The 10,583-nt window shown below is 51.8% G+C and overlaps 2 protein-coding genes across 2 annotated transcripts in view; both read left to right on the top strand.

Moving 5' to 3' along the window:
- LOC132996962 (growth hormone receptor-like) overlaps positions 1 to 822 on the top strand; it is a 23,693-nt gene extending 22,871 nt beyond the window's left edge. Inside the window, exons 10-11 of the mRNA XM_061067332.1 lie at positions 170 to 255; positions 300 to 822. Of these exons, the coding sequence (XP_060923315.1) occupies positions 170 to 255; positions 300 to 822 (609 nt within the window). The remainder of the gene's footprint in view (positions 1 to 169; positions 256 to 299) is intronic.
- A 3,992-nt stretch (positions 823 to 4,814) lies between these two features.
- dusp27 (dual specificity phosphatase 27) lies at positions 4,815 to 10,304 on the top strand. The gene is made up of 5 exons (XM_061067271.1): positions 4,815 to 4,936; positions 5,021 to 5,139; positions 6,897 to 7,128; positions 7,250 to 7,467; positions 7,555 to 10,304. Exons 1-5 carry the CDS (start codon positions 4,815 to 4,817, stop codon positions 10,302 to 10,304), a joined length of 3,441 nt encoding a protein of 1,146 aa, XP_060923254.1.
- Positions 10,305 to 10,583: the final 279 nt, after the last annotated feature.

Here is a 10,583-nt window from a genome sequence, read left to right as displayed (position 1 = left end):
CCCTCTCTCTCTCTCTCCTCCCTCCCTCCCTCTCTCCTCCTCCTCCCTCCCCTCCTCCCTCCCTCCCTCTCCTCTTCTCCTCCTCTCCCCCTCCCTCCCTCCCTCCCTCCCTCCCTCCCTCCCTCCCTCCCTCCCTCTCTCCCTCTCTCTCTCCTCCTCCCTCCCTCAGAAGGGGAACCTGGATGAGATCAACCGTCACCTCAGTAACTTCCATGGTTACCGCCCCCCAGCTACAGGGAGGAGTTGTGGGACCAGGTCAGCGCCGACAGCATCTACGTGACCACGCCCAAGGACTACAGCGTCCAGGCGCACCTGATGGGCGGGGACAAGGAGGCCTTGGTGATCCCAGGTGACCTCGCGCCCTCGGCCGCCCACCTGCAGCTCGCCGCCCGGATCCCGAGTCCCTACCTGCAGAGCCCGGCGCCCTACTGCTCCTCGCCGCTCCAGGCCTTCGCTCCGGCGCTGGCGAGGCCGGAGATCCTGTCTCTGCCGGGGACGGACTACAGCGTGATGGGACAGGGCGACGCCTTCCCCGGCCCGGACGCCACCGCCACCGGCTCGCCTCAGGACTTCTACACCTGCGTCCAGCTCATGAGCGAAAGCGGCGAGGTGCACCTGGTGCCGTGTCTGCCGCCGCCGTACTGCCGGGAGTTCCCGCCTCTGCAGAGCGGAGACGAGGCCGAGAAGCAGGAGAAGAAGAGGAAACTCGCCGAGTACCAAGCCAGGAAGAAGTCGGTGAGCGAGCACAAAGATGGCGGCAAGGCCGAGAGGAGCGAAGCGACCGTGCCTCTGCTGCCCGTCGCCGTGGACAACCGGGGCTGAGCGACAGGAAGCTGGCGAGCGTCCGCAGGAAGTTCAGACCTCAGGAAACAATTCAACAAACTGATGCTGGTTTCACACAGAAAAGCAACGTTTCAAACGCTAAACGCCGTCTCAAGTCGCCTCCTGCAGCTTCAGATACACAACGACCTCTTGACCTTCAGCTTCAGGGTCGTTCTCAGGAAACAGAAACACTGTGACATGTCTGGAGGAGAGAAGGAGCTGCTGTCACATGTTCAATCCATCGCCCGACACGTGTCGCTGGCGTGTTCCAAACTGTAACGTGTTCCATCGCCGTAACGTAAACTGTGAATCTGAAGAAGCAGAACATCAGTTTCTCTCTCTCACACTCGGGAGGTTCCACCAACGTCTCCACGACTTCTGATCCGCTTGTGATCCAAATTCAAACGTGAGAATTAAAAAGTATATTTTCTATCATCCCAAAGATTATGAATTTAACACTATAACAAAAAGCACTTTTGTATATTTTCAACATGCTGAAAGAAAAGGATGATTTAGTTTTATCCAAACAGCAAAGAATGAATCTGAATCATTAAGTAGTAAAGTATTAGCAGCTCTTCCTCCAGAGTTAGTGACCACACCCACTGATCTCTGATTATTTTAACCACTTTAATGTCTCGTAGAAAATTTTATAAAAATCTATATTTGTGCAGTTTATTGCTAAAAGGCAGAAGTGGGAGTTGAGCCTTGTGACCAGAAGTGAACGAGCTGTGAACTTCTGCCTCCTGTTGGTTTCAGGTCATTTTCAACCTCCAGAACATTTTACTGTCCTCGTGGACGAGATCTGAACTTTCTTCTCCTTATTATATTATTATTATATTATTATATTATATTGTAATCATTATTCCCAGTGTCGGACGTCCTGATCCCAGCTACCTCACGTCGGATCACGTCCCTGTTGCCAAAGCTTTGTTCTAACGAGCTTCTTTCTTCTCGTCTCGTGCTGTGACCTCTGGAAGTCGACGCTGTGAAAGTGACACGTCGGCGAATCGTGCCAAACTAAAACCCAAAGTAGAAACCTGAGTTCTGTTTCCAGCTGTTGATTCGTCTCCTCATCGTTCTTCGGGATCTAGAATCCGATCGTTTGTCCTTGTGATGTTTTTACTCTTTAAAAGCTCGTGGGTCTTTGTCTCGTTTCTCTCGCTGCTCGTCAGGATCTCGGTTCTGATCAGGAATCAATCACAGTGACATTGATCCTGATCGACATGAGACCTGGAGCTGGAACTAGAAAACAAGATGTTATTGCTCCTCCTCCTTCCCCCCCGACCCTCGTGACCCTTTGACCTCACTGTGTCGTCTCCTCGTTGCCGCTCGATGTCGTGCTGTATCTATCATTGTGCCTGGATGTGCCTTGTTGTTCACTGAGCAGTGTTTGTGTGTTGTTCACTGAGCAGTGTTTGTGTGTTGTTCCCCCGGTTGTGTTGAAGTGTGGACGGCCCGAGCGGCCAACGTGCCCCCCCGACACAGGAAAGTAAACACCAACAGTACGTGCACCTTGTGTTGGGTTGAAAAACGATATCGCCTTTTATTGTGACACTTTCTTCTTGTTGGACTAAAGCACTTTTGGTTTCTCGTGACTGCAATAAAAAGTGAAAAGGCAGCTGAGCGTGTGAAGGGTTCCTCATTTCTACCATCCAGCAAAGTGTGAACGGATCAAGAGAGACGAGCGAGAACAGAAAACTGATCAGGAATCAGCTCTGAGTTCTGCAGGAAACCACGTTTTAATTTAATCAGCTTTTCTCCTCATAAGCAATTTGGAACCTAAACCATAAACTAACCATACGTTCATCAAACAAGCTCAGAGAGGAATTAATTATGAGTTTGTTCTTGTGGGTTAAAGACTAAAAGTCCTTGTGGCTCATTTACATGAGATATTAAATCTAATCAAGAGTCTGAAATCACTTATTCACACTTATTAAACTCTTAGATCACAACTTTTGTTTTCAAAATGACTCAAGTTAGTGTCATAAGCAGATTAACGATGATTAAGGGTTAATACAGACTCTTTAGAACGTGTGTAAATTAGCATCTTTACATAGCGTTAACAAATGGCCTCTGAAGTTTATAAATACTTTTAGTAGCTAAATATCAAATCTGCGAGTTTGCTCCTGCGCTGAAACAAAAGGTTTAAAGTCTGTAAATCATGTGATCAGTTTATCACACATTGTTTTAACTGCCTCATCCAATCAGGAGATGAATCCAGGTTGAATTGTAAGAACTGAAGTAAATAAAACAGATTCTTCATTTCCTGTTTGTTCACCGAGGAACTTTGAATAAACTCTGTTGTGTAAACGTCTTGTTCAGACCTGGACTGATATTCAGTCTTTGTAGTTTGTTCAATTCAATTAAAAACATTCAAATAAACAGTAAACAGCTTTGAAATCAAATGAGTGACCGGAAAGCGCTTCATGGTCCATTATGTTAATCTTATATTGAACAAGAACAAGTGTGTGTGAGCCTGTGACTCGAATCATCTGCTGATATAAATAGTGGAGTCGAGGGTCAGCTGACGGCTGATAAGAGCTCGGGCTCAGGAGACGATTCTTCTGAGGGAGAAACATCTGCTCTGTGGAGCCAGATGTGGAACCAGAGCTGGAGTCCAGGGGAAGTTTTATAGATATACATAATATATACATATATAATCAAATTAAAAAGATGAGAAAGCAAATTAAATCATCTGATATTTAAATGAAAAATCTAAATCTGTAGCGTGATTAGAGCTGTCACAACCACACACAGTGTAAATACTCTCCACAGCAGCGTTACTCTGGTAAAAGTACTCGATTACTTGCTGGTGTCGGGTGTCAGGGTCTCCACAGGCCTGCTGGGGGAGGGGGGGGTGGGCGGTGGAGAGGAGGGGGAGACTAACTTTAGGAGATTGTGTCAGTGCGGCCGCTGTCAGCTTCAGAGCAGATCACCTCCTCTGGCCCGACCCGTCTGAACAGAGGTAAGAACACACACACACACTCACACACACACACACACAGAGACACACACACACACACAGACACACACTCTGATGAGGAGTTTTACATGAAGCTGAAAACCGGACGTTGTGTTTTTCTGTGAGTTCTCACACGTCTGATGAGCCTGAAGCTGTTCGGCCTCTTGAGTGTGACGCTGCAGCTCGGAGGCAGCTGTCACGTCACCCAAAATAGATCTGCTGGAAGGCCTCATATCACACACTCACACAGACACACACACTCACACACACTCACAAACACACACACAATCACAGACACACACAGATTTAAATCACTGTAATTCTTCTGGTTGTGTGACGGCATCACTCGTGAATTAGGTCCAGCTTCTCCCACCATGACTCACTGAAGTTCTTTGTATATTAATATGACTTTATCTACGACACAGACTTTATTACTGATATCGACTCAGTAAATACGAAGCTGTGAACTTGTTATTGTTTCTATTTGATTAATAAATGAGGCAGAATTTTCTCTGAAAGCTTCTTTTTGCTCATTGTATCATTAAATGAACGGACAAGTGTCACTGAATTACTATAAACTCACAGTTTCAATGAAGCTTTATCATTTTGCTGCTGTAATCTTTCTGTAACCATTCTGGAATTTCATTGCCTCTGTACTTGTACTCTGTGCATATGACAATAAATTGACCTTTTGACCTTTTCTTTTCATGTTGTAAGACAGAATCAGATGAAGAGTTGAGAAAGTTCTTCAAACCAAAGTCAAACTTTAGTTTCTCTGGTTTTCAGCAGCAACACAATGATCAACTTTTAGTTAAGAGATGATTTGTCTTTGAGTTGTGTTGTTGTTGTTGCTCGACAGGTTTGTGTTACCTGAGTTAGAGTTCAGACTTTGAGAAACCAGGATTAATCTGAGGTCAAAGGTCAAATCTGAAGTAATCCAGACACAAACGCAGACCTGCTCTTCATCGTTTTCCATGGTCTTCCTCAGAGATCCGGTCTCACCAGCAGGAAGAGAAGGATCTTCGTTGCCATGGAGTCGACCAATGAGAGCGAGGAGCACGGTGACCAGGCGGTTCCTGATGAAGACGAGGAAGAGGAGGAGCGGAGCGTCAGAGGAGTCCAGTCCCATTACCTCCGCTGCCCCTCCCCCAGGTACCAGACCGACCCCACGTCTCACAGGATTCCACTTTAAAACAAAGTAAAGATTCTCATGATCTCTCTTTCTCCTCCTCTCAGTTTCTCCATGATGTCCGACTCCAGGTTCTCGGCGATCTCCGGCTCGGACGCTGCGAGCATCTTCATGGAGCCGATCCACCTGTCGTCGGCCATCGCTGCCAAGCAGATCATCAACGAGGGTGAGACCAGGAAACTACTCTGATGTAGTTCCTATTCAAACACAGTCAGAGAAACAGAAACAGCTTTTAATTATTCATCGATTATCATCAGTCTTTGAAATGTCAAACATAATGAGAAATGTCCACAAGCTGCAGCAGCAAATTGTTTCCATGAATCATCGTTTAATTAACCAAGCACCAACCTGAGCCTTTCTGTGGAGTGAGTTCTCTGCAGACACATTTCTGATACGACGTTTGATCTGAAGCTGTAACACAACGACACTTATTCTATTCCATGAGTTCTGGTTCAGTTTAAGAAGCAGGGATCAGACCAGGTCAGATTTCTGATTCATCCTCCGCTCATCTCTCTCCTCATTTCAACACACGATTCCCTCGTCCTCGTCCAACGACTCTAATTTGGTCAAATCCTCTTCCAGTGCAGTGAGTCCACGTCTCGTCCCTGCAGCTCGTTACCGGACCGACTCACCGAGACGTTTGTCCTCGAGCGAGCGGAGTCCAGCTGATTGAGGGAATTAGTCTGAACGAGTGGTGGAGCAGCTCCGGCCTCAGATTCCTCCTCAGACATTATGTCGCATTAGCTGCAGCTTAATGGACGACGCATGTTTCATCTGCATGGACATGAATACATCCACCTGCTGCTGGTTCTCCACCAAGTGTGGTTTCATGGTTTCTCACGGGGTCGGACATACACACAGCAGCAGAGTCTCCATTATGTTTTAATGTCAGCGCCACAGAGAGCGAGCTTCATTCTGAGGGTTTAGTCAAACAGCAGGTTCCACTGCAATCACACCGGATGAGGATCAACCTCAACAACACTGACGTTAGATTCCAGCTCAGATCGAGTAAATCGTCTGCGAGCGGAAAAACCAAAAGGTCAGAATTTCAATCTGAATCCGTCACGCACGGAAACTCTGAACAACGGGTTTGATTGTTCTGATCGTCCAGAATGTCAGAAGTCACGATGCAGAACAGATTAAAACACAGGAAATCAAACCTGTTCTGAAAACTGAGCGTGCTGTCGTGATGGGAGGAGGAGGAGGAGGAGGAGGAGGAGGAGGAAAAAGAGGAAGAAGAGGAAGAGGAAGAGGAGGAGGAGGAGGAGGAGGAGGAGGAGGAGGAGGAGGAGGAGGAGGAGGAAGAGGGAGAGGAAGAGGGAGAGGAGGAGGAGGAGGAGGAGGAGGAGGAGGAGGAGGAGGAGGAGGAGGAAGAGGAAGAGGAGGAGGAGGAAGAGAAGGAGAAGGAGGAGGAAGAGGAAGAAGAGGAAGAGGAAGAGGGAGAGGAAGAGGGAGAGGAGGAGGAGGAGGAGGAGGAAGAAGAGGAAGAGGAAGAGGAAGAGGAAGAGGAAGAGGAAGAGGAAGAGGAAGAGGAAGAGGAAGAGGGAGAGGAAGAGGGAGAGGAAGAGGGAGAGGAGGAAGAGGAGGAAATGCATATATTGTCAAATAACTAATTAAAACCAAACCGATCAGAAACACTTGAACAAACATTAGTTTCATAAAATGAAAGAAATCATCTTTTAGAGACTTTAGTTTGGACCATGTCCCGTCTGCTAACCTGGAGGAGGTATGGCTTATGACCTATGCTGCTGCCAACCACCAGGGGGCGATGGAGACACTTTGGCTTCACTTGTATTGTTAATGACCCAGAAGACAGAAACAAGCCTGCTTGTCTCAGAATCCTCCTGTTTCTCTCGCTCTGTCTTTGTTTTTGAATTCTTTGACTTTCCACCATGTTGACAGACTCTGTCTCCTCCCCCTCAGAGCTGCCGCCCCGTGGCGTCCGCAGCGAGTCCGTCCCCGAGTCCATGCTGGAGACGGCCGAGCAGCTGATGGTGGAGGACCTGTACAACCGGGTCAAGGACATGATGGACGACCGCAGCCCCTACAACACGCCCTGCGTGCTGGACATCCAGAGGGCCATGGTCGGGGACCGCCAGGAGGCGCCGCTCAACCAGGTGGACGAGGTGTGGCCCAACGTCTTCATCGCCGAGAAGTGAGTGTCCGCACACAACAGCGCCACTGTGTGGTAGAAGCTGTGCGCTGCACCAGACGTCTCAAACTCACTCGTTATTAGATCACAGCATTAAAACCCTCCTCACTTGTTTCCGTCTCAGATCCGTCGCCGTGAACAAAGCTCGTCTGAAGCGAATGGGCGTCACCCACATCCTGAACTCCGCCCACGGCACCGGCGTCTACACCGGAGACACCTTCTACACCGGCATGAACATCCAGTACCTGGGCATCGAGGTGGACGACTTCCCGGACGCAGACATGTCGGTGCACTTCAGACCGACCGCAGAGTTCCTGGACGAGGCCCTGCTGACGCACAAAGGTGAGGGGGGGGGGGGACTGACCGAACACGCCCTGTCTCCGTCCAGTTTCCATCAGTCAAATTGTAAAGACAAGTTTCTCTTTGCAGGAAAGGTTCTGGTTGTTTCCATGATGGGCGCCAGTCGCCCCGCCGTCCTGGTGGCGTCCTACCTGATGATCTTCCATCACATGACCATCATGGAGGCGCTGACGACCCTGAGGAAGAAACGCCCCATCAACCCCAACGAGGGCTTCCTGAAGCAGCTGCGCGAGCTGAACGAGAACCTGATGGAGGAGCGCGACGACGACGACGACACGCTCAGCCAATGCTCCGTGGTCGACGCTCGCACCCGGAAGTGCCTCTTCGGCGACGGGGGGGGCGACGACGAGGACGACTACGATACGGAGAAGGAAGACGAGCAGAGCATGGTCCAGGTGAAAGCTAACTCCATCACGATGGAGGAGGAGGAGGATGCAGAGAGCGTGATGAGCAGCGTCGCCTCCTCCTCCGCCGCCGCGGCGCTCAGGAGCGGACCGATCGGGAACCAGAGCGGTCCGGACGGCCAGGGATCGACCTCCGAGGGGGGGGTCCTCCCCGAGCAGGACGCCGAGGAAGACGAGGACGAAGACGGCCTGGACAGTATGATCCGCGAGTGGCAGCGGAGGAACGACAAGTATCAAAGTGAGGAGTGGTGGGAGGCGCAGCTGAACAGCGAGGCTGAAGATGGAGAATCTGTCGTAGGAGACGTGAAGAGGACGAAGGACGGAGCCGACGCCGACGTGGACAGCGTCACCAGCGAGGACGTGCGAGCGGTGAAGGAGCGGCTGAAGCGCCGCAGCCGACGCCCGCCTTCTGATGCCATGTCCACCTCCAGCAGCATGAACTACTCTGATCTCTGGAACCAGCGGCTGAGAGAGATCGAGGAACAAGCCGCCACTCGTTACCGCAAGAGAGAGGAGGACGAGAGCAGCGAGAGCACCCCCACAGAGGGAGGAGGAGGAGGAGGAGGAGGAGGAGGAGGAGGAGGAGGAGGAGGAGGAGGAGGAGGAGGAGGAGGAGGAGGAGGAGGGAAGACAAAGATTGACGACGAGGTGCAGAGCATCCTCTCGGACTCCAGCTCCATGTACAACTTCTGCCAGAAGAACAAGGAGAAGCTGACGCCTCTGGAGCGTTGGCGCGTCAAGAGGATCCAGTTCGGCTGGAACAAGAAAGATCACGAGGATGGAGAGAAGAGTTCGGTCGGAGACGGAGAAAACGGCGAGGGAGAGGTGAAGACCCCGGCTTTCCAAGACGTCAACCTGACGGCGTATCAGGCGTGGAAGCTGAGGCAGCAGAAGCGACTTGGCGAGGAGAACACGGATGAGATCCTGGAGATGAGTCGAGGTGAAGACTCTGCCACCATCAAACGGAGGCAGAGACGGGAGGAGATCCTGGAGCGTTCGAAGAAGACGTTGGAGGAGAGTCAGTCCATGTGCGGCTGGGAGGCGGAGAGCTGCGTGAGCGGAGGCACCATCCCTCTCTCCGCCTTCTGGGCCGGAGCCGGCGTCACCGGCTCGCCCAGCGTCGCCAACGACGACAACGTGTCCATGCTCAGCGGGAGGTCGTCAGTCATATCCTCAGTTTCACAACCTCGCAGCTCGAGGTCGGCCCAGTCCTCAGGTTCTCCTCATCCGCCTGTTCCCCCCATCCTGCCGGTGCCCACCATGCTGGGGCCGGGAGGGGAACCCATGGTCAACCTGGCGAGCATCCAGAACTGGATCGCCAACGTCGTGTCTGAAACCATCCAACAGAAGCAGAATGAGATGAGCCTGCCGCCTCCGTCCCGGGCAGGATCGGAGTTCGGCTTCGGACGAGGTTCGGCGAGTGTGATCTCCAGCCGGGGACGAGACGATGACAAGGCGTCCTTGTTGAGCGGCGCGCCCTACTCCAGCGCTCTGTACCAGGGGCGTGGCAAGGCTGCGGCGTCGGTGCTCTCAGGAGGCGGGTCGAGCAGCGTCTCAGGTCTCAGCGGTAGAGGGTCGGCGTTCAGCTCCACCCTCGGCTCCACCCTGGGCTCCAAGAAAAACAAGATCACCACCACCAGCGTGCCGCTCTTCAGCCTCTTCCAGGACCAGGTGGACCTGGGGAAGCTGGACGCCATGGACAAGGAGATCAAGTCTGAGATGAGGGGCAAGATGGCGACCTACGAGAAGAAGAAGATCCTGGAGGACAACAGGCGCAGCACTTTGTACAAGAAGAAGAAACCGAAGGAGGATGAAGAGGAGGAGGAGGAGAGTAAGAGGAGGGAGGAGGAGTTCCTGGAGGAGGCAAAGAAACCAGAGAAACCTACGAGGTCGTACGGTTTGTCCGGATGTCTGAATCTCAAAACGGCTCTGGAGAAAGATAAGAACACCAGCATCGACGATTGGCTGAAGAGCGTCCGACCTCCTCCTGGGAAAATGGCGTCCGTAGCAGAAGCCGGCTCGTCGGAGGATCCCTACGACGATCTGGACGCCTCCGCCTCTGAGTTTGAATTCTCCAGCCGCAGGGCGTCCTACGCTGTTGAGGAGGAAGAGGAAACGTACAGCTCCAGATACAGATCCAGGTTACGAGCCGACGTGGCGAGCGAAGACGCAGAGTTCTCCTGTAACGGCTACAGCCAGCGCCGGGCGGGGGGGTCGTACGGGGACGAGAGCGCCGAGGGGACGGAGAGCTACGCCCACCTCGCCACCAAAAGCAAATCCGTGCACCGCTCTCAATTCGAAAGCAGCGAGACCAAAGCGAGGAGCAGCAGGAGAGTGCAAGCCAAGGACCATGCTGGTGAAGAAGAGGAGGATGACATCGCCACCTTCATCGCACAAACCAGGCAGAGGGTCTGAGCTCGAGCGGCCGCGGAGGCCGAGGACGACGAGGTTCTCGTGGCCTGGCGAGCGCAGCAGGACGCCAAGTCACAGAGCCGGAGGGACTCGTAGAATAAATACAAATGGACGACACGACAGTGAAGCCGAAGCTCGAGGATCTCCGCTGCTCAGACAAGATGGCGCCGCCCGTAACCGGGACACGTCGGCCATCTTGTTTACAGCCGATAGTTAAAAAACATCTTTATTGACTCAAAATGTTTTAAAAGTGTGAAATTATCTAAAAACTAACTTTAGGAA

The sequence above is a fragment of the Limanda limanda genome, chromosome 23 (assembly GCF_963576545.1).
Source record: "Limanda limanda chromosome 23, fLimLim1.1, whole genome shotgun sequence".
Taxonomy (NCBI): domain Eukaryota; kingdom Metazoa; phylum Chordata; class Actinopteri; order Pleuronectiformes; family Pleuronectidae; genus Limanda; species Limanda limanda.
The sequence above is the reverse complement of the archived record's forward strand: the minus strand, read 5'-3'. Positions and strand labels throughout refer to the sequence as shown.

Excerpts from the sequence above, each read along its gene's own strand:
- dusp27 (XM_061067271.1), top strand. The coding sequence starts at position 4,815 with ATGGAGTCGACCAATGAGAGCGAGGAGCACGGTGACCAGGCGGTTCCT. Across the intron at positions 4,937-5,020 it reads CTCCGCTGCCCCTCCCCCAG|TTTCTCCATGATGTCCGACT; the intron begins GTACCAGACCGA and ends TCCTCCTCTCAG. Across the intron at positions 7,129-7,249 it reads AACGTCTTCATCGCCGAGAA|ATCCGTCGCCGTGAACAAAG; the intron begins GTGAGTGTCCGC and ends TTTCCGTCTCAG.